The sequence below is a fragment of the Rhinoderma darwinii genome, chromosome 1 (assembly GCF_050947455.1).
Source record: "Rhinoderma darwinii isolate aRhiDar2 chromosome 1, aRhiDar2.hap1, whole genome shotgun sequence".
Taxonomy (NCBI): Eukaryota; Metazoa; Chordata; class Amphibia; order Anura; family Rhinodermatidae; genus Rhinoderma; species Rhinoderma darwinii.
This window is the reverse complement of record NC_134687.1, coordinates 642341240-642364748: the sequence shown is the minus strand read 5'-3', so window position 1 is coordinate 642364748 and position 23509 is coordinate 642341240. Positions and strand designations below refer to the sequence as shown.

Genomic DNA, 23509 nt, shown 5'->3' with positions numbered 1-23509 from the left:
TGTGGGGGGTTTTATATTTCCGGTGATTGCGCGGTGTGAGGGGTTTTACATTTACGGTGATTGCGCGGTGTGAGGGGGTTTATATTTCCGGTAATTGCGCGGTGTGAGGGATTTTATATTTCCGGTGATTGCGCGGGGGGAGGGGTTTATATTTCCGGTGATTGCGCGGTGTGAGAGGTTTTATATTTCCGGTGATTGCGCGGTGTGAGGAGTTTATATTTCCGGTAATTGCGAGGTGTGATGGGTTTTATATTTCCGGTGATTGCGCAGTGTGAGGGGTTTATATTTCCGGTGATTGCGCGGTGTGGGGGGGTTTTATATGTCCGGTGATTGCGCGGTGTGAGGGGTTTTATATTTCCGGTGGTTGTACGGTGTGAGGTGTTTATATTTCCGGTGATTGCGCGGTGTGAGGGGTTTATATTTCCGGTGATTGCGCGGTGTGAGGGGTTTATATTTCCGGTGATTGTGCGGTGTGGGGGTTTATATTTCCGGTGATTGCGCGGTGTGAGGGGTTTATATTTCCGGTGATTGCGCGGTGTGGGGGGTTTATATTTCCGGGGATTGCGCGGTGTGGGGGGTTTATATTTCCGGTGATTGCGCGGTGTGGGGGGTTTATATTTTCGGTGATTGCGCGGTGTGAGGGGTTTTATATTTCTTGTGATTACGCGGTGTGAGCGGTTTTATATTTCCAGTGATTGCGCGGTGTGAGGGGTTTTATATTTCCGGTGATTGCACGGTGTGAGGTGTTTATATTTCCGGTGATCGCGCGGTGTGGGGGGTTTTATATTTCCGGTGATCGCGCGGTGTGAGGGGGTTTATATTTCCGCTAATTGCGCGGTGTGAGGGGTTTTATATTTCCAGTGATTGCGCGGTGTGAGGGGTTTTATATTTCCGGTGATTGCACGGTGTGGGGGGTTTTATATTTCCGGTGATTGCGCGGTGTGAGGGGTTTATATTTCCGGTGATTGCGCGGTGTGAGGGGTTTATATTTCCGGTGATTGCGTGGTGTGGGGGGTTTTATATTTCCGGTGATTGCGCGGTGTGAGGGGTTTATATTTCCGGTGATTGCGCGGTGTGGGAGTTTATATTTCCGGTGATTGCGCGGTGTGAGGGGTTTATATTTCCGGTGATTGCGCGGTGTGAGGGGTTTATATTTCCGGGGATTGCGCGGTGTGGGGGGTTTATATTTCCGGTGATTGCGCGGTGTGGGGGGTTTATATTTTCGATGATTGCGCGGTGTGAGGGGTTTTATATTTCTTGTGATTACGCGGTGTGAGGGGTTTTATATTTCCCGTGATTGCGCGGTGTGAGGGGTTTTATATTTCCGGTGATTGCGCGGTGTGAGGGGTTTTATATTTCCGGTGATTGCACGGTGTGGGGGGTTTTATATTTCCGGTGATTGCGCGGTGTGAGGGGTTTATATTTCCGGTGATTGCGCGGTTTGAGGGGTTTATATTTCCGGTGATTGCGCGGTGTGGGGGGTTTTATATTTCCGGTGATTGCGCGGTGTGAGGGGTTTATATTTCCGGTGATTGCGCGGTGTGAGGGGTTTATATTTCCGGTGATTGCGTGGTGTGAGGGGTTTATATTTCCGGTGATTGCGCGGTGTGAGGGGTTTTATATTCCCGGTGATTGCGCGGTGTGAGGGGTTTTATATTTCCGGTCATTGCGCGGTGTGAGGGGTTTATATTTCCGGTGATTGCGCGGTGTGAGAGGTTTATATTTCCGGTGATTGCGCGGTGTGAGGGGTTTTTTATTTCCGGTGATTGCGCGGTTTTATATTTCCAGTTATTGCGCGGTGTGAGGGGTTTTATATTTCCGGTGATTGCGCGGTTTGGGAGGTTTTATATTTCCGGTGATTGCGCGGTGTGGGGGGTTTATATTTCCGGTGATTGCGCGGTGTGAGGGGTTTATATTTCCGGTGATTGCGCGGTGTGAGGGGTTTATATTTCCGGTGATTGCGCGGTGTGAGGGGTTTATATTTCCGGTGATTGCGCGGTGTGAGGGGTTTATATTTCCGGTGATTGCGCGGTGTGGGGGGTTTTATATTTCCGGTGATTGCGCGGTGTGAGGGGTTTATATTTCCGGTGATTGCGCGGTGTGAGGGGTTTATATTTCCGGTGATTGCGCGGTGTGAGGGGTTTATATTTCCGGTGATTGCGCGGTGTGAGGGGTTTATATTTCCGGTGATTGCGCGGTGTGAGGGGTTTATATTTCCGGTGATTGCGCGATGTGAGTGGTTTTATATTTCCGGTGATTTCGCGGTGTGAGGGGTTTTATATTCCCGGTGATTGCGCGGTGTGAGGGGTTTTATATTTCCGGTGATTGCGCGGTGTGAGGGGTTTATATTTCCGGTGATTGCGCGGTGTGAGGGGTTTATATTTCCGGTGATTGCGCGGTGTGAGGGGTTTATATTTCCGGTGATTGCGCGGTGTGAGGGGTTTATATTTCCGGTGATTGCGCGGTGTGAGGGGTTTTATATTTCCGGTGATTTCGCGGTGTGAGGGGTTTATATTTCCGGGGATTGCGCGGTGTGGGGGGTTTATATTTCCGGTGATTGCGCGGTGTGGGGGGTTTATATTTTCGGTGATTGCGCGGTGTGAGGGGTTTTATATTTCTTGTGATTACGCGGTGTGAGGGGTTTTATATTTCCAGTGATTGCGCGGTGTGAGGGGTTTTATATTTCCGGTGATTGCACGGTGTGAGGTGTTTATATTTCCGGTGATTGCGCGGTGTGGGGGGTTTTATATTTCCGGTGATCGCGCGGTGTGAGGGGGTTTATATTTCCGCTAATTGCACGGTGTGAGGGGTTTTATATTTCCGGTGATTGCGCGGTGTGAGGGGTTTTATATTTCCGGTGATTGCACGGTGTGGGGGTTTTTATATTTCCGGTGATGGCGCGGTGTGAGGGGTTTATATTTCCGGTGATTGCGCGGTGTGAGGGGTTTATATTTCCGGTGATTGCGCGGTGTGAGGGGTTTATATTTCCGGTGATTGCGTGGTGTGGGGGGTTTATATTTCCGGTGATTGCGCGGTGTGAGGGTTTTTATATTCCCGGTGATTGCGCGGTGTGAGGGGTTTTATATTTCCGGTGATTGCGCGGTGTGAGGGGTTTATATTTCCGGTGATTGCGCGGTGTGAGGGGTTTTATAGTTCCGGTGATTGCGCGGTGTGAGGGGTTTATATTTCCGGTGATTGCGCGGTGTGGGGGGTTTTATATTTCCGGTGATTGCGAGGTGTGAGGTGTTTTATATTTCCGGTGATTGCGCAGTGTGAGGGGTTTATATTTCCGGTGATTGCGCGGTGTGAGGGGTTTTATATTTCCGGTGATTGCGCGGTGTGGGGGGTTTTATATTTCCGGTGATTGCGCGGTGTGGGGGGTTTTATATTTCCGGTGATTGTGCGGTGTGAGGGGGTTTATATTTCCGGCGATTGCGCGGTGTGAGGGGTTTTATATTTCCGGTGATTGCGCGGTGTGGGGGGTTTTATATTTCCGGTGATTGCGCGGTGTGAGGGGGTTTATATTTCCGGTGATTGCGCGGTGTGAGGGGTTTTATATTTCCGGTGATTGCGCGGTGTGAGGGGTTTATATTTCCGGTGATTGCGCGGTGTGAGGGGTTTATATTTCCGGTGATTGCGCGGGGTGGGGGTTTTATATTTCCGGTGATTACGCGGTGTGAGGGGTTTATATTTCCGGTGATTGCGCGGTGTGAGGGGTTTATATTTCCGGTGATTCCCCGGTGTGGGGGGGTTTTATATTTCCGGTAATTGCGCGGTGTGAGGGGTTTTATATATCCGGTGATTGCACGGTGTGGGGGGTTTTATATTTCCGGTGATTGCGCGGTGTGAGGGGTTTATATTTCCGGTGATTGCGCGGTGTGAGGGGTTTATATTTCCGGTGATTGCGCGGTTTGAGGGGTTTATATTTCCGGTGATTGCGTGGTGTGGGGGGTTTTATATCTCCACTGATTGCGTGGTGTGAGGGGTTTATATTTCCGATGATTGCGCGGTGTGGGGGGTTTTATATTTCCAGTTATTGCGCGGTGTGAGGGGTTTATATTTCCGGTGATTGCGCGGTGTGAGGGGTATATATTTCCGGTGATTGCGTGGTGTGAGGGGTTTATATTTCCGGTGATTGCGCGGTGTGAGGGGTTTTATATTTCCGGTGATTGCGCGGTGTGAGGGGTTATATATTTCCGGTGATTGCGCGGTGTGAGGGGTTTATATTTCCGGTGATTGCGCGGTGTGAGGGGTTTTATATTTCCGGTGATTGCGCGGTGTGAGGGGTTTATATTTCCGGTGATTGCGCGGTGTGGGGGGTTTTATATTTCCAGTTATTGCGCGGTGTGAGGGGTTTTATATTTCCGGTGATTGCGCGGTGTGGGAGGTTTTATATTTCCGGTGATTGCGCGGTGTGGGGGGGGTTTATATTTCCGGTGATTGCGCGGTGTGAGGGGTTTATATTTCCGGTGATTGCGCGGTGTGAGGGGTTTATATTTCCGGTGATTGCGCGGTGTGAGGGGTTTATATTTCCGGTGATTGCACGGTGTGGGGGGTTTTATATTTCCGGTGATTGCGAGGTGTTTTATATTTCCGGTGATTGTGCAGTGTGAGGGGTTTTATATTTCCGGTGATTGCGCGTGTGGGGGGGTTTATATTTCCGGTGATTGCGCGGTGTGAGGGGTTTTATATTTCCGGTGATTGCGCGGTTTTATATTTCCAGTGATTGCGCGGTGTGAGGGGTTTATATTTCTGGTGATTGCGCGGTGTGAGGGGTTTATATTTCCGGTGATTGCGCGGTGTGGGGGGTTTTATATTTCCAGTTATTGCGCGGTGTGAGGGGTTTTATATTTCCGGTGATTGCGCGGTGTGGGAGGTTTTATATTTCCGGTGATTGCGCGGTGTGAGGGGTTTATATTTCCGGTGATTGCGCGGTGTGAGGGGTTTTATATTTCCGGTGATTGCGCGGTGTGAGGGGTTTATATTTCCGGTGATTGCGCGGTGTGAGGGGTTTATATTTCCGGTGATTGCGCGGTGTGAGGGGTTTATATTTCCGGTGATTGCGCGGTGTGGGGGGTTTTATATTCCAGGTGATTGCGCGGTGTGAGGGGTTTTATATTTCCGGTGATTGCGCGGTGTGAGGGGTTTTATATTTCCGGTAATTGCGCGGTGTGGGGGGTTGATATTTCCGGTGATTGCGCGGTGTGAGGGGTTTATATTTCCGGTGATTGCGCGGTGTGAGGGGTTTTATATTTCCGGTGATTGCGCAGTGTGAGGGGTTTATATTTCCGGTGATTGCGCGGTGTGAGGGGTTTTATATTTCCGGTGATTGCGCGGTGTGAGGGGGTTTATATTTACGGTGATTGCGCGGTGTGAGGGGTTTTATATTTCCGGTGATTGCGCGGTGTGGGGGGTTTTATATTTCCGGTGATTGCGCGGTGTGGGGGGTTTTATATTTCCGGTGATTGCGCGGTGTGAGGGGGTTTATATTTCCGGTGATTGCGCGGTGTGGGGGGGGGTTTTATATTTCTGGTGATTGCGCGGTGTGAGGGGTTTATATTTCCGGTTATTGCGCGGTGTGAGGGGGTTTTATATTTCCGGTGATTGCGCGGTGTGAGGGGTTTTATATTTCCGGAGATTGCGCGGTGTGAGGGGTTTATATTTCCGGTGATTGCGCGGTGTGAGGGGTTTATATTTCCGGTGATTGCGCGGTGTGAGGGGTTTATATTTCCGGTAATTGCACGGTGTGGGGGGGTTTATATTTCCGGTGATTGCGCGGTGTGAGGGGTTTATATTTCCGGTGATTGCGCGGTGTGAGGGGTTTTATATTTCCGGTGATTGTGCGGTGTGAGGGGTTTTATATTTCCGGTGATTGCGCGGTGTGGGGGGGTTTATATTTCCGGTGATTGCGCGGTGTGAGGGGTTTATATTTCCGGTAATTGCGCGGTGTGAGGGGGTTTATATTTCCGGTGACAGCGCGGTGTGAGGGGTTTTATATTTCCGGTGATTGCGCGGTGTGAGAGGTTTTATATTTCCGGTGATTGCGCGGTGTGAGGGGGTTTATATTTCCGGTGATTGCGCGGTGTGAGGGGATTTATATTTCCGGTGATTGCGCGGTGTGAGGGGTTTATATTTCCGGTGATTGCGTGGTGTGAGGGGTTTTATATTTCCGGTGAGTGCGCGGTGTGAGGGGGGTTTATATTTCCGGTGATTGCGCAGTGTGGGGGGGGGGTTTATATTTCCGGTGATTGCGCGGTGTGAGGGGGTTTATATTTCCAGTGATTGCGCAGTGTGAGGGGTTTTATATTTCCGGTGATTGCACGGTGTGAGGGGTTTATATTTCCGGTGATTGCGCGCTGTGAGGGGTTTATATTTCCGGTGATTGCGCGGTGTGAGGGGTTTATATTTCCGGTGATTGTGCGGTGTGAGGGGGGTTTATATTTCCGGTGATTGCGCAGTGTGGGGGGGGGGTTTATATTTCCGGTGATTGCGCGGTGTGAGGGGTTTATATTTCCGGTGATTGCGCAGTGTGGGGGGGGTTTATATTTCCGGTGATTGCGCGGTGTGAGGGGGTTTATATTTTCAGTGATTGCGCAGTGTGAGGGGTTTTATATTTCCCGTGATTGCGCGCTGTGAAGGGTTTATATTTCCGGTGATTGCGCGGTGTGAGGGGTTTTATATTTCCGGTGATTGTGCGGTGTGAAGGGTTTATATTTCCGGTGATTGCGCGGTGTGAGGGGTTTTATATTTCCGGTGATTGCGCGGTGTGAGGGGTTTATATTTCCGGTGATTGCGCGGTGTGAGGGGTTTTATATTTCCGGTGATTGCGCGGTGTGAGGGGTTTTATATTTCCGGTGATTGCGCGGTGTGAGGGGTTTTATATTTCCGGTGATTGCGCGGTGTGAGGGGGTTTATATTTCCTGTGATTGCGCGGTGTGAGGGGTTTTATATTTCCGGTGATTGCGCGGGGTGAGGGGTTTATATTTCCGGTGATTGCGCGGGGTGAGGGGTTTATATTTCCGGTGATTGCGCGGTGTGAGGGGGTTTTATATTTCCGGTGATTGCGCGGTGTGGGGGGTTTTATATTTCCGGTGATTGCGCGGTGTGAGGGGTTTTATATTTCCGGTGATTGCGCGGTGTAGGGGGGGGGGTTATATTTCCGGTGTTTGCGCGGTGTGAGGGGGTTTATATTTCCGGTGATTGCGCGGTGTGAGGGGTTTTATATTTCCGGTGATTGCGCGGTGTAAGGGGTTTTATATTTCCGGTGATTGCGCGGTGTGAGGGGTTTTATATTTCCGGTGATTGCGCGGTGTGAGGGGTTTTATATTTCCGGTGATTGCGCGGTGTGAGGGGTTTATATTTCCGGTGATTGCGCGGTGTGAGGGGTTTTATATTTCCGGTGATTGCGCGGTGTGAGGGGTTTTATATTTCCGGTGATTGCGCGGTGTGAGGGATTTATATTTCCGGTGATTGCGCGGTGTGAGGGGTTTATATTTCCGGTGATTGGGCGGTGTGAGGGGTTTTATATTTCCGGTGATTGCGCGGTGTGAGGGGTTTATATTTCCGGTGATTGCGCGGTGTGAGGGGTTTATATTTCCGGTGATTGGGCGGTGTGAGGGGTTTTATATTTCCGGTGATTGCGCGGTGTGAGGGGTTTATATTTCCGGTGATTGCGCGGTGTGAGGGGTTTTATATTTCCGGTTATTGCGCGGTGTGAGGGGTTTTATATTTCCGGTTATTGTGCGGTGTGAGGGGTTTTATATTTCCGGTGATTGCGCGGTGTGAGGGGTTTTATATTTCCGGTGATTGCGCGGTGTGAGGGGTTTATATTTCCGGTGAGTGCGTGGTGTGAGGGGTTTATATTTCCGGTGATTGCGCGTTGTGAGGGATTTATATTTCCGGTGATTGCGCGGTGTGAGGTGTTTTATATTTCCGGTGATTGCGCGGTGTGAGGTGTTTTATATTTCCGGTGATTGCGCGGTGTGAGGAGTTTATATTTCCGGTGATTGCGCGGTGTGAGGGGTTTTATATTTCCGGTGATTGCGCGGTGTGAGGGGTTTTATATTTCCAGTGATTGCGCGGTGTGGGGGGTTTATATTTCCGGTGATTGCGCGGTGTGAGGGGGTTTATATTTCCGGTGATTGCGCGGTGTGAGGGGGTTTATATTTCCGGTGATTGCGCGGTGTGAGGGGTTTATATTTCCGGTGATTGCGCGGTGTGAGGGGTTTATATTTCCGGTGATTGCGCGGTGTGAGGGGTTTATATTTCCGGTGATTGCGCGGTGTGAGGGGTTTTATATTTCCGGTGATTGCGCGGTGTGAGGGGTTTATATTTCCGGTGATTGCGCGGTGTGAGGGGTTTATATTTCCGGTGATTGCGCGGTGTGAGGGGTTTATATTTCCGGTGATTGCGCGGTGTGGGGGGTTTTATATTTCCGGTGATTGCGCGGTTGAGGGGTTTTATATTTCCGGTGATTGCGCGGTGTGGGGGGGGGGGTTTATATTTCCGGTGATTGCGCGGTGTGAGGGGTTTATATTTCCGGTGATTGCGCGGTGTGAGGGCTTTATATTTCCGGTGATTGCGCGGTGTGAGGTGTTTATATTTCCGGTGATTGCCCGGTGTGAGGGGTTTTATATTTCCGGTGATTGCGCGGTGTGAGGGTTTTATATTTCCGGTGATTGCGCGGTGTGAGGGGTTTTATATTTCCGGTGATTGCGCGGTGTGGGGGGTTTATATTTCCGGTGATTGCGCGGTGTGGGGGGGTTTATATTTCCGGTGATTGCGCGGTGTGAGGGGTTTTATATTTCTGGTGATTGCGCGGTGTGAGGGGTTTATATTTCCGGTGATTGCGGGGTGTGAGGGTTTTATATTTCCGGTGATTGCCCGGTGTGAGGGGTTTTATATTTCCGGTGATTGAGCGGTGTGAGGGGTTTATATTTCCGGTGATTGCGCGGTGTGAGGGGTTTTATATTTCCGGTGATTGCGCGGTGTGAGTGGTTTTATATTTCCGGTGATTGCGCGGTGTGAGTGGTTTTATATTTCCGGTGATTGCGCGGTGTGAGGGGTTTATATTTCCGGTGATTGCGGGGTGTGAGGGTTTTATATTTCCGGTGATTGCCCGGTGTGAGGGGTTTTATATTTCCGGTGATTGAGCGGTGTGAGGGGTTTATATTTCCGGTGATTGCGCGGTGTGAGGGGTTTTATATTTCCGGTGATTGCGCGGTGTGAGTGGTTTTATATTTCCGGTGATTGCGCGGTGTGAGGGGTTTATATTTCCGGTGATTGCGCGGTGTGAGGGGTTTATATTTCCGGTGATTGCGCGGTGTGAGGGGGTTTATATTTCCGGTGATTGCGCGGTGTAGGGGGTTTATATTTCCGGTGATTGCGCAGTGTGAGGGGTTTTATATTTCCGGTGATTGCGCGGTGTGGGGGGTTTTATATTTCCGGTGATTGCGCGGTGTGAGGGGTTTTATATTTCCGGTGATTGCGCGGTGTGGGTGGGTTTTATATTTCCGGTGATTGCGCGGTGTGAGGGGTTTTATATTTCCGGTGATTGCGCGGTGTGAGGGGTTTTATATTTCCGGTGATTGCGCGGTGTGAGGGGTTTATATTTCCGGTGATTGCGCAGTGTGAGGGGTTTTATATTTCCAGTGATTGCGCGGTGTTATATTTCCGGTGATTGCGCGGTGTGAGGGGGTTTATATTTCCGGTGATTGCGTGGTGTGAGGTGTTTTATATTTCCGGTGATTGCGCGGTGTGAGGGGTTTTATATTTCCGGTGATTGCGCGGTGTGGGGGGTTTATATTTCCGGTGATTGCGGGGTGTGAGGGGTTTTATATTTCCGGTGATTGCGCGGTGTGGGGGGGGTTTATATTTCTGGTGATTGCGTGGTGTGGGGGGTTTTATATTTCTGGTGATTGCGCGGTGTGAGGGGTTTATATTTCCGCTGATTGCGCGGTGTGAGGGGTTTTATATTTCCGGTGATTGCGCGGTGTGAGGGGTTTTATATTTCCGGTGATTGCGCTGTGTGAGGGGTTTTATATTTCCGGTGATTGCGCGGTGTGAGGGGTTTATATTTCCGGTGATTGCGCGGTGTGAGGGGTTTTATATTTCCGGTGATTGCGCGGTGTGAGGGGATTATATTTCCGGTGATTACGCGGTGTGAGGGCTTTTATATTTCCGGTGATTGCGCGGTGTGAGGGGTTTATATTTCCGGTGATTGCGCGGTGTGAGGGGTTTATATTTCCGGTGATTGCGCGGTGTGAGGGGTTTATATTTCTGGTGATTGCGCGGTGTGAGGGGTTTATATTTCCGGTGATTGCGCGGTGTGGGGGGTTTTGTGGCGCGAGATGTAGATTTTGTTGGTGACATTTTGGGGACTTTTTATTCCATACGTTGGAGAATCGCGGCGATCAATAACAGCGACTTTCACATGTGAATTATTTCTCAGGGTTAAATAATTTGATATTTAAATAATTTGGACATAACGGATGCGGCGATTACGTTACTTATTTTTAATGTTCACATCATTTTTTTCTAAAAAAACAAAACGTATTACACTGGTAACCGGTCGGAATCGCGGAAATTATTCGGAGGACAGAGGAAGCCGCGATCTCTAACTGATCAGATGCCGCGGTCACTATTGGTCACGGTATCTGAGGGGTTAAACAGCAGGGATTGCGCGGTCTCCGATCTTGGCAGTTGCAGGCGGCGGTTAGAAGTCGTGTACGGTGCAGGCTCCGCTCCTTCTAGTGTGACGGCGCACGAACAACGTAATACTATAGATCTGATGTCACCAAGGGGTTAAACCCTCCTGTATTTCATATTTACAGCGCTTAAAAGAATTAATAATAATTACCAACACTGTGCCAGACAAAAACGCACCAAAACCGGATAGAAATGACCTCATGTAACCTTACTACTGCATCGTGGGAAATCTCCTGACTGATAACAGAGAACACAACAGCGGTGACCGGAAGTCATGTAGACCCAGCCTGCGCTGCTCCATCGAATATCCGGCAAAAGCTGAAGGACCTGTGGTGACGTCACCACCATGTGACTGGGACGGGATTGGTCAGAGCTCCGCCCCTCATGTCACGTGTTCTCGTCACAGGTCTTTCATACATCGATCAATCTTTCCACTTGTAAGCTACGCCCCTGATTCCGCGGTCACGTGATCTTGATATGGTCAGGTCTATCCGCCACGTCTTCTCTCCACTGATAAGCTCCGCCCCTCCTGCCCCGGTCACATGGGGTTGACGTCATCAGAAGGCCTTCAGCTATTGCCGTGTACGAGGTGTTCGGGTGTTATCAGTCTGTATACAAATAACTATCAATCATTGAGTGACCCCGCCCACTGGACTCCTAGCCCGGATTTAACCCCTCCAGTGCTGGCCTCTTTGGGGTAAGTGGTTATTTCTGGTCTTTGTAGTGGTCGGATGTTTTGCGGGACGAGTCGTGTTTTGTAATGACATAATATTCGGGACTTACAACTTATTCACTGACTCTTGTTTGTTTTGTTATTATTGTGTTCGCCGTGCGGGTAAATAACGTTCTGTTGTATTTCTGACTCTCACGGACGCCGTTATTCCACTTATGTTTCTGGTTCTGGTTTTTTACGTTACTTTAGAGAATATTTGGGAAAATCGTTTGTGGAGGTTTTTTTTTTTTATTTATAAATGAAAACTTTATTTGACTGTTTTTTCTAATAAAGTCATTCCTGTTCTGGGGGACGTGAACGAGTGATGATCAGATCGCCGGTACAAATCACTGTAATACTAATGTATCGCAATATATCGTGATTAAGATTAAGGGGTTAATGGGAGCAGAAAGATGGCGGACCGTCATTACCCCCCAGGCTGCCATGACAACCATCTGCACCCCGTGATTACATCGGAGAAGCCGATGAGCGGATCACCCCCTCTTTCTTACAGCTTAGATTCCAGAAACACTATTTTCCACGGCATCTAAGTAGTTAAATGTCCGGGATCGGCGATCTCTCTGATCCTGGCTGTTAGCGCGAGGTGTCCGCTATAATACACCCGCAGCGTGTGGAGCGGGCTCAGCCTGTAAACCCCTCCATACTTCTCCCCCCGCACCGTGACATTCAGTGTTGTCATGGGGACGGCTGCTCTTGGACATGACTGAGGGATTGCTGGCGTCTTTCTTGTTAGGGAGTGTTCACACGCAGAGACCAGAAACGTCTGAGAATACCGAGATGATTTCAGTCGAAAACAGCTCCTGATTTTCAGACCTTTTTTTAACTCCTCACGTTTTTCGTGGCGTTTTTTTCACCAGTTTTTGGAACTGTTTTTCGATGGAGTCCATGAAAAACGCCTCCAAAAACGTCCCAAGATGTGTCCTGCACTTCTTTTGACGAGCCGTCATTTTACGCGCCGTATTTTGACAGCGACGCGTAAAATGACACCTCGTGGGAACAGAACATCGGAATTCCCATTGAAAGCAATGGTCAGAAGTTTGTAGGCGCATTAGGGGCGTTGTCTGAAAACCGTGCGTGTGAACATACCCTTACTGTCTAAGAGGTTTATGAATTCGCACCATTAACCCCTTCATGACTAGCTAAATTTTTCTGTTTTTGCCTTTCAGCCGCCATAACTTTTTTCTTTTTCACTGACGTGGCTTTGTGAGGCCGTGTTTTATGCGAGAGAAATACTATTTTTGTTCCCCACAGTTTAAAATAATATTTTTTTTACGGCGTGAATATAGGAAAAAGCCATTCTCGCCATTGTTTTTCTACTTTATTTTTATCTCATTCACGTTTCACGCTAAATAACCGGTTAGATTAATTCTTCAGGTTATTACGGTCGTGCAGATACCGAATATGTGTAGGTTTTTTGTTTTTATTTAGGGAAGGGGCAATAAAAGAAATTTTATTCAAAATGATGACTTTTTGTTACTTTTTTTGATTGATTTATTTTTTATTCCCATTAAGGGATAACTTTATTTATAATTATTTTTTTTTACTTGTAATGTATTAGCATAACCCTGTAACTAATACATTACACTGTGTCACTATGACACAGGCTTCTGATCGGGCAGCACATAGTGTGCCCGAACAGCAGGCAAACGGAACAGACAGCCCTGGGGTCCTTGGTAGGTCCCCAGGGCTGACTGCAGAGGGATTCCCTGGTGTTTGATCGCATCACCGGGTCTCAAAGAAGGGATTTCCCTTTGATCATGCCGCGGTCACGGACCGCGGCAATCAAAGGGTTAAACAGCTGGGGTTGGAATGTCCTGACCGCAAATGGGAAGACACTTTACAATAATGTTTCTGAGCTCCTTATAAACTTCACGCTGAAAGACGTCGTAAAATATCATCATTTATAAGTCCGGACATTATTTTTGGGGCGATAAAAACTTCACCTTCCAAAATGTTTTATTATGATATTTTTTTTCTCTGTACACAATTGAAATTGACAACTCCTCATTACTCCACAATCTCCAGGTGAGGAGGGTCTTACAAGGAGCCCCCTCCCAAACACTTAGGTGTCTCAGTCACTATTGACCGCAGCATTGAAGAGGTTCAATGGCCGTAATCGCAGTTCTTCTAGGTTTCCGGCCTTTGCAGCAAGGTGTCTGGTCTTCCCTATGTCATGTGACTGAGTCCTGAGCGGTAAATGTCCTGTGCAGGAAGGGGTTAAATGAGTAAAATACAAGTTTATACTGAATCTTATCCCACAAAACAATGTTTCTCGTTAAAGTATTCACTGGGGACACAGTACCATGGGTAGAGGCCGCTGTCACTAGGAAACTAGGTAAATATAAAAATAATATTTGGCTCCGCTGTACCCTCTGCTGAGCACCCCGCTCCTCAGTTTTAGCCTAGTGTCCGTAGGAGGCAGACATTTTGCTAGATATTTTATTTTTATTTCGTTTTCAGGTTCAGGGTACGAGTCCCTCGTGTGTTCCACTTGCTGACTCACCTGCGGGCGCTGAGCGGTAGGGATTCCCACCCTTTCCGTGAATGCCCGGCATTTTGGCGGATGCTATTTCCACATCGGTCAATCCCCACCCCTCTGTTGGATGTTACCGCTCTGGTCACCCAGTTCCCTATTAGCGCCCTCGACGGTTGAGGATGCCGGACAGCCGCACTACTTGTGTGCGTTTTCCTATAGGGTGACAGGCTGCGCCTGAAGATGACTGACAGGTAAGTTCTCCTGCCGCCATTGGGAGCCTCTTTGGTGGGGGAGCATTCAGACTATGTCAGCAGGCTTTGCGGCATTATATATAGAGGGTTGTTTTTTTCTCGGATGTTGTGTCCTTACTAATGAGGTCTCTAACACATGTGCTGGCAGACATACTTAGGCATTATCTTCTACTTTTTACTACAAGCCACGGCGTTCCACGGACTGCGCCATTGGTTCTCTGCTAGGTTGCAAGCTGGCCACGCCCCTTGCACTACCGCCGGCTCTCCTCCCCGCCCCACTGTGTTCCTGCACCATTTTCCCGTTTTGATTGCTCACCAAGCAGGACCTGAGTCACATGCCTGCCCTGTACAATCGGCACGGCACAGGTTTTTGGATGGAGGAGAGGGGTAATTCTGTTCTCGTCAGATAATTCTTACCAGTAGTGAACGCCATAGTACACTGAGCGGTATACAGAAGTCATACAGCGCTGGAAACATTCCTGCTGCACGGGGGACCCAGCACCTACGGGGTCTGGTAGGATAGCCATTGGCTATGGTGTTTTTTTGTAAAATGCTCATAATATGTCATCAAAGGGAAAAGCTACTAAGACCCCCAACACCCCCACTATTGTTACGCACCTTGTGTGTTCGCGGTACAGTACTAAGTTTCCATGCGAGCAGGCTGACCCAGTCTGTGTTCAGTGCACTCCACCTAAAGCATCACAGGACTCCCCATCTCGCATGGTTAATGAGCATATTGCCCTCCAATGGGCGGCTTCCCTCACCCAGGAGGTAGATAATTCGCCCGTCTTTCTCAGGCCATGGCGGATGCCTTACAACGCCTTCCTCAGCAGTTAGCGTCCCAATTGTCTGAAACATCTCAGGCACCACAGTCCATTTAGGCCCCCAGACGTTCTTCCCTGGATTGCACTCGTTCTAGTTCTCCCAGTGCATCCCGCAATCGGGCCCGGAAATCAAGACAATATCATTCTTCCTCTGTTTCCTCTTTGGACAAAAATGCTACAGGCGTCCTCCATTCTTTTCATTCAAGAGCTATATCTGAACCAACTTCTTCTGTGAATTATTGCAGCTCCACAGGCGACCCCCTCTGGTCTTTCCAGATCACAAGGGTTTTGACATTGTTTTCTGATGCATGGAAACACTTTGACCGGTCTATGCATCTGTCCAAGAGTGTGGACTGTATGTTTCCTTTCTCTGATGAGTGTATTGCCAAATGGTCAGCTCACCCCAAGGTAGATGCTACAATGGCCCGGCTTTATGAAAATACTACCTTTCCGTTTGCAGATGCTTCCGCTTTAAAGGTTCATGTTGGTGCCGAAGTGGAGTCCATGGCTAAAGCCACTTTCAGCTTCAGTCAGACCCCCTTTTGCAGCATATTGGTTTAGCATGGCTAGTATTGAACTAATACTCAACTACTCAATTGATTTGGGGGACTGTCAAGTGGATAATTCCCTGCTAGCTGCAGAGCTTTTGCAGATGTCTAAATGTATCTGTGATGTCCCTGTCTAAGCTTCCCAAACGTCGGCTAAGGCCATGGCTAATGCGGTAGCTGTCCGCTGGGCCATTTGGACTAGGAACTGGGATACTGTCAGTGCCCCTAGGAAGGACGAAAACCTTCTTTGCCCAGGATCTGCTTTATGGACCTGGCCTTGTCGAACTCCTTTCTGAGGCTACAGGAAGAAGGAGCACTTTATTCCAACAATGTTGTCAAAGACGACGCCCAGTTCCCTCAGTCAACAGAGAAAGATGATTTCGTTCATTTTGGTACTCGGCCCCACGTCAGAGGCAGAACTCCCTTCTGAGCGCACAGACATTTTTTCCGGTCTAGAAACTCCTGGCTGCCTTGCAACAGACCCGCTAAACCTGCTCCGTTACAGTGGGCTACCACATACTTAAAATTTGCCCTCATCAGAGCTGCTTCCTCGTTTGGGGGACGGCTACTCTTCTTCCAGGCTCGAAAACATCGAAGACGCCTGTGTGCGGGAGGTTGTCGTCAGGCTACAAAATACAGTTTTCTTGCCCACCTGGGAGTTTTTTCCTTTCGATGCCCCCTCGGTGCCCCTCTAGGGCCCAAGCTTTTTCTCAAGCCATTCAAAGCCTCCTCCATCAAGGAGCAATTGTCCCAGTATGAACTCCAGAACTGTTCAAAGGGTTTTATTCCATCCCTTATTAGAGTACAAAAAAAGGACGGATCTCTTCGACTCATTTTGGATATAAAACGTCTCAATCGATATTTGAAGATTCAAAGGTTTTGCGTGGAGTCTCTGCGATTGGTGGTCGCTTCTTTGGAGGTCGGTGAGTTTCTGTTGTCAAAAATATTTTAATTATCTTTATATGTGTGAACATATATTGCTTTAAATGGACAGTTGTCACTAAAGCTCAAAGATCTGCTAACAACAGCCGACAGAGGGGGATGAGTATTCTATTCTAAGACTTCGGCTACATGACCTAATGACCTTGTAATCAGCTGATACAAGGGCTGACATGACAAAACCCAATAACACTTGCAATCCATTTTAACTAAATATATATATTAAGATAAGCTTGGAACTCTGTATTTTACCATATGTGGTATGTATATGTGTAAGCATGAGGGTAAGGGTATGTGCACACACACTAATTACGTCCGTAATTGACGGACGTATTTCGGCCGCAAGTACCGGACCGAACACAGTGCAGGGAGCCGGGCTCCTAGCATCATAGTTATATACGATTCTAGGAGTCCCTGCCTCTCTGCAGGACAACTGTCCCGTACTGTAATCATGTTTTCAGTACGGGACAGTAGTTCCACGGAGAGGCAGGGACTCCTAGCATCGTATATAAGTATGATGCTAGGAGCCCGGCTCCCTGCACTGTGTTCGGTCCACTACTTGCGGCCGAAATACGTCCGTCAATTACGGACGTAATTTGTGTGTGTGCACATACCCTAACACCTTCTCTCTCTTCATTATAAATAAAGATGCATCTGCCCCCCATGGCAGAGACTGTTTGAACACTGAAGCTGCGTGTCATGGTCTGTCCGGCCGGCCTCTCTCAGATCCACCATTGAGAGAGCATTCTTTAATTTGGAACTCATAGACAAATGCAGATAATGTCCAACATTAATGGACAATGTAAATTCTGCAGCGACACTGTCCTCAATAGATATCAGGGATACTTATCTTCATGTTCCCATTGTTCAAGTACATCAGCGTTTCTTGCACTTTGCAGTAGGTTCAGAGCATTTGGAGTTTATGGCCTTCCCCTTTGGGATGGCCATGGCTTCAAGGGTCTTCACCAAGGTCATGGCGGCGCCCATGGCTTTTCTCAGATCCAGGGGGATAGCGGTTATCCCATACTTGGACGATCTACTGGTGAAGGCACCATCAAACAGGACAGTGACAGTGCTCCATAGGAATGCTCCTTGCTCCATTCCCTTCATGAAAGTCTTGGGGACTTCATGGCAGTCCCATTTGCTAAATTTTACTCCCGATCTCTAGGCTGGCTATTCTATTTAGTTGGGACAAGTCTTCGGAAACCATGGCTCTGATGATCCGTCTGCCCCCTTCAGTGAAGGAGGAGCTTATGTGGTGGATGTCTTTCCCCGACATCTTTCAGGAAAAACCCATCAATTGGCAAGTCATGACAACGGATGGAAGTTTGTCTGGATGGGAGGTGTTCTTCGGCTGCCTCACAGTCCAGGGCACCTGATGCGATTCGGAAGCTCTGCTCCAGATCAACATGAAGTCTCGTCTCCAGACTCTTCCAGTGCTCATACAGACAGACAACTCTACAGCAGTGGCTTACCTCAATCATCACGGAGGTACAGGAAAGAAACCCCTAAGATCCTTCACTGGGCGGAACAAAATGTCCCAGCAATCTCAGTAGTACACATCTGTCACGCCTCGTGGGGAATGTGGACCCACTAGGCTGATCCGCTGTCGCGGAGTAGCAGCTGGCCAAACAAGGGTCAATGATAGTCTTTAGGACTAGAGTACCTGAATAGAAGACTTGGCACAGACACTTGACACGGACACTTGCTTTCACTTCACCAGTCATCTCAAACACTTGACTTGACTCGGACATAGATACTGGATACAAGAAAACAGAATACAGCTAAGGAACCATTTGCTTGACAAACATGGGTAGACACAACATTGTTCTGGCAAGGAATGAATGGGCAGAGTCCCTTTTTCAGTTCCTAGTATGCTGGGATAGGTTGGGGAGATTTTCCTGGTGCACGTGCTGGCCCTTTAAGGCCAGGAGCGAGCTTGTGCACCCTATGAGCAGCAGTGACCGAGGCCAGAACACCCCGGCATCCCCGGAAAGGAGGTGGAGGATGCTGACACCAAGGTGATAGACGCTGGCGTTCGCCAGGGGAAGTAGGATGGTGATGATCAGCGGCTGCCACCGCTACAACATCCCAGGAGTAGACAACTGGAAGGCGGAATGCCTGGATCTCAGAGAATGATCTCTTCATCCAGAGATGTTTCAGCGCATTTGCATTCGGTGGGGTTTCCCAGACGTGGATCAATTCGCCTCTCACCTTAATCACAAGTGTCCGGACTACGTCACCAGAACCAGGGAACCCAGGGCCATTGGAGCTGACACTCTGGTTCTACCCTGGTCATCCTTCAACCTCCTTTTATCTTTTTCCTCCCCTTCTACTCTTGCCTCGAGTGCTGAAAAGGGTCAAGGATGCAGGAATCCCAGCCATTCTGGTGGCCCAGACTAGCCTCGCAGGGCTTGGTACGCGGATCTCATGCTCTTGTTAGCAGACGCCCCATGGCCGCTTCCTCAGCGGCACAACCTCTTTTCCCAAGGTCCAATGTTCCACTCTGTTTTACCTCGGCTGCGTTTGACGGCTGGGCTATTGAATTTGCGGTTTTGAAGTTCAAAGGTTTCTCTGATCCGGTCATTCAGACCATGATTAAGGCCCAGAAGACTCAATCCCAAAGAATTTACCATCGCGATTGTTTGGCTTATTGTAGATGGTGTGAATCCCATCAGCTCTGCCCCCTCCGTTTTTCCATATCACAAATTTTTGCGTGCCTCAAGGTTGGCTTGGATCATGGACTCAGATTGGCTACTCTATAAAGGGGCAGGTTTCAGCCCTATCTAGTTTTTTTCCAACACATTTTGACTTTCCGCGCTCTAATTAAGACACTTTTGCAGGGAGTCACACATTGTGCTCCTCCTTATCCGTCTCCTCTGGAACCTTGGGATTCTTTATCTGGTCCTTGACGCTCTCCAGGCTGCACCCTTCGAACCTTTGTTGGAAGTTTCTCTCAGGATCTTATTTTGGAAGGTAGTTCTCCTTGTGGCGATCACCTCTATCCGTAGAGTTTCTGAGCTGGCAGCCTTGTTCTGCAAACCTCCATTTACAATTTTTCATAGGGTCAAGGTCGTGCTACGTCCATTTCCATCTTTCCTTCCTAAGGTGGCTTCCTCCTTCCAACTTAATGAGGACATTGTCTTTCCTTCTTTTTGTTCTAAACTTTCTCATCCACGTGAACATGCCTAACATTGCATGGATGTCGTCACAGCCACTCGAGTCCACATTGCAGCTATGAAGTCCTTCCGAATGTCGGACTCCCTATTTGTTGTTCCTAAGGGCCCTCATAAGATTGGCCGGGCTTCAAAAGCCACCATTGCTAGCTGGATTTGGTTGGCCGTTAAAAGGGCCTACTCTGCTTAGGGTAGGTAACCTCCCTTCCGGGTCACTGCTCATTTTACCAGGGCAGTTGGGGCCTCCTGGGAGGTGCTCTATCAGGTTTCTGCCCTTCAGGTCTGTAAAGCTGCCACCTGGTCCTCGTTACATACTTTTCTGGATCCATTTTTGGCCTCTCCCGATGCCAGTTTGGGTCGGATGGTGTTTCAAACAGACCTTGTTTAGGCTGCTCGCATGGCTATGATTCTTTTTTCCGACCCTAATGAACTGCTTTAGGATGTCCAGTGGTGCTGTGTTCCCCAGTGAGTACTTTAACGACAAAACAGGGTTTTTGTACTTGCCGGTAAAATCTCTTTCTCGTTAAATTTACTGGAGAACACAGGTTCCATCATATTTCTTTATTGTTATGTTTTTGTGCTTCTTGAGGTTGCTTTTCTCATGGAAAACATATTGTGTTAAATCTTCTCTGCTCTTCTACTGCTCTTGGTACAAACTGAGGAGCTGAGTGTTCAGCAGAGGTATAGCCCACTGGGCGGAGCCACACTTTTAAAAAAAATATTTACCTAGTGTCCGCCTCCTAGTGACTGTGGCTTATACCCATGATACTGTGTCTCCTAGTAAATTCAACGAGAAGAAGATTTTACTGGTAAGTACAAAAATTATCAATCTGCTCAACTACTCCTGTGCCATAACATGATAAGAGATCACACTGCATGTTCCCTTTATTTATAATGTCACCTCAGCTGCTGCAGAACCTCAAAGTTCATATCAATCACTGACTGCATAGTGTATCATGTCTTGTGAGATGCGAACATGTGTCAAGTTGTAAGGAGTCAGGTCTTCATTTTGTGGGGAAATATCTTAATTTTACTTTTCTAAGCTGCAAATTCTCACCTGAGAGGGATGGCATAAATGTCTGATAAATGGGGTCCCACCTGTATGTGGAGAATGGGGTTCCCCAACTAGCCTGGTGAGGTGATGACTGCATCCAGGTGGAGAAATGACCACACATGTGCACGACTCTCTCCATTCACTTGTATAGGAGTTCCAGAAACAGCCGAGCACGGCCAGAGGTGGGAGCCGCATCTATCAGACATTTCTGGCATATCCTGGGGAGAAATGTCCGTGTTGGGCATACCCCTTTTAATCCATGTGGTGACGGCTCTGAGAAGATGTTTCTCTCAATGATCAATGAGTGAGGTTCTGTATGTCACACATGATGTTGTCCCCTGTATGATTTCCATCTTCTCCTCTCCTAATAAAGACGTCTCCAGTACTAGATCCTCCAGTTTTCCCATGTTCTCCTCCACAACGTTCTTTCTCCTGAAAGACCCACCAAAGATGGACAAGGACAGGAATGAGATGAGCAGAAGAATATTAGACTTCACCTTGGAGATCATCTACCTGTTGAGCGGAGAGGTAAACTTTTCTACATTATAGAACAAGTCACACATAGGGAAGGGACAATACATAATAGGAAGTTATTGCGTCCAGACCTTCCAAGTGACGTCAAGAAGCCAACAGCAGAAAAGCTGAAGATCAGCCACCAATATGGTCAGTTATGTGTCATGTCACCAGTGAAGCAATAGTAATGTTGTAGAGCAATGAGAATGACCAGGAACCAGGAGGATCAGGATGACCTCTATATAGAAACGTAGAAGATGACTGCAGGAGGAGAGCACATGGTCCATCTAGTCCCCCCAATATTATTTCCTTTTTAGTTTTGGCCTCGTTCTATTTTCTAAATGTCTTTTTGTAGGAGAGGTCTCCAGTATTACAGATGTGGGGTCACTGGAGCTCTATACAGCGAGGTCACAATCTCCCTCTTTCTACTGAGGGGGGAATACTGTGTTGAGTTCTCTAAGTGTCTCTCTCCATACACAGGAGTACACCATAGTGAAGAAGACATCGGGTGACTGTACGACTCCCATCATCCATGAGTCAGGAGGATGGAGCAGTAGTCAGAGCCCCATCACAGGGCCTCCCCCTCACTCCCGGATGCATGAGAAGAAGATCTTAGAACTTATCTACAAGATGACGGAGCTGCTGACTGGAGAGGTGGGAATGCTGGGAAATTCTACAGTAACAGCACTGGAGGTGTCTGGGTAATGACTGTATCATTGTGTGTGTCAGGTTCCTATAAGGTGTCAGGATGTCACTGTCTATTTCTCCATGGAGGAGTGGGAGTATCTAGAAGGACACAAGGATCTGTACGAGGAGGTCATGATGGAGAACTACCGGCCGCGCACATCACAAGGTGAGAAGAGACAGATATATATATGTTTGGCATTACTGTGGGCACAGGCTGGACTGGCGGATATCCAGGGTGGGACTGGCCCACACGTCGTGATGTCATCTCTTTTAGACCACGCCCATATTTTAACCCCTTCCCGCCGCAGCCATTTTTTCAGATTTTCATTTTAATTTTTTCCTCCCCGCCTTCCAACAGCCATAACTTTTTAATTTTTTTGTCGATAGAGCGGCATGAGGGCATATATTTTGCGGGACAAGTTGTAGTTTTTAATAAAACCATTTTGGGGTACCTACGAGTTTTTGATCACTTTTTATTCCATTTTTTGTGGGAGATGAGGTGACTAAAAAACAGTGATTCTGGCGTTTTTACATTTTCTTATTTTTACGGTGTACTACGTGAGGATTAAATAATAGTATATTAAAATAGTTCAGACTTTTACGGATGCCGCAATACCAATTTTGTTTATTTTTTTTAGGGGGAAAATGGTTTCAAGGGGGTTTTCTTTTACTTTTTAATATTTTTTATTTTACATAATGAAAAACATTTATTTAACAGATTTTTACTTTTTTTTTTTTTATTAGCCCCCCTAGGGGACCTGAACCAGTGATCGTTGGATCACTTGCACTAATGTATTGCAGTATTTCGTCTTTCTGACAGACTTCTGTTAAGATCTGCCAGAGGTAGGTGGTAATAGGAGCACAAAGATGGCAGACATGGGGGGCCTACGTTAGGCCCCCTGGCTGCTATAACAACCATCTGCTTCTAACGATTTAAATGCCACAGTTGCTAATGACTGTGGCATGTAACGGGTTAAACTAGCGGGATCGCTCTCGAGCTCGATCCCGCCCGTTACTGTGAAGTGTCAGCTGTATTATACAAGACACACCAGCTTTGTTTGGAGTGTGCTCAGCCTGTGAGCCCGCTTCTTACTTCCCCCTACCCGGCTATGATGTAACTGTATGTCGGGAAGGGGTTAAGAAACCGGTCAAGTTTGAGCAATTTCAGTTAGAGTTCAGGAGAACTCCGCTGATCCTGACTGGTGATTACAATGTAAATACATGAAGAACGGCACTTTTTGCACGTCGAAATGTCAGAACTCTTTAAATTGCTGTAATAAATAAAAACTTTAACATTTAGTTTCCCCAACACCAGTTATTAAAGGTTAAAAAACACTAGAGAGGGTAGAGAATGACGAGGGATGTGGATTTATTATCTCCAAACTGACCATTTCTTCCACATTCACTTTTTACTTTAGTGACGTTGTAAATTCACTGTACAATCCGCATACACAGATACATATATATACATACACTGTACAATCCACACTCATACATAAATATATACATACATTCACTGTACAATCCACTTCCACTGTTATACACACACACACACACACACACACACACACACACACACACACACACACACACACACACAC

At 47.9% G+C, this 23509-nt stretch overlaps 2 protein-coding genes across 2 annotated transcripts in view; both read left to right on the top strand.

Annotated features, from left to right (window-relative positions):
- LOC142656454 (uncharacterized) overlaps positions 1-23509 on the top strand; it is a 239633-nt gene that overhangs the window by 179500 nt on the left and 36624 nt on the right. The gene's annotated exons all lie outside the window — the stretch shown is intronic.
- LOC142695202 (gastrula zinc finger protein XlCGF66.1-like) lies at positions 11266-22739 on the top strand. Its single transcript, XM_075847614.1, has 5 exons — positions 11266-11404; positions 21082-21236; positions 21702-21875; positions 21951-22074; positions 22729-22739. Exons 2-5 carry the CDS (start codon positions 21114-21116, stop codon positions 22737-22739), a joined length of 432 nt encoding a protein of 143 aa, XP_075703729.1. The 5' UTR covers positions 11266-11404; positions 21082-21113.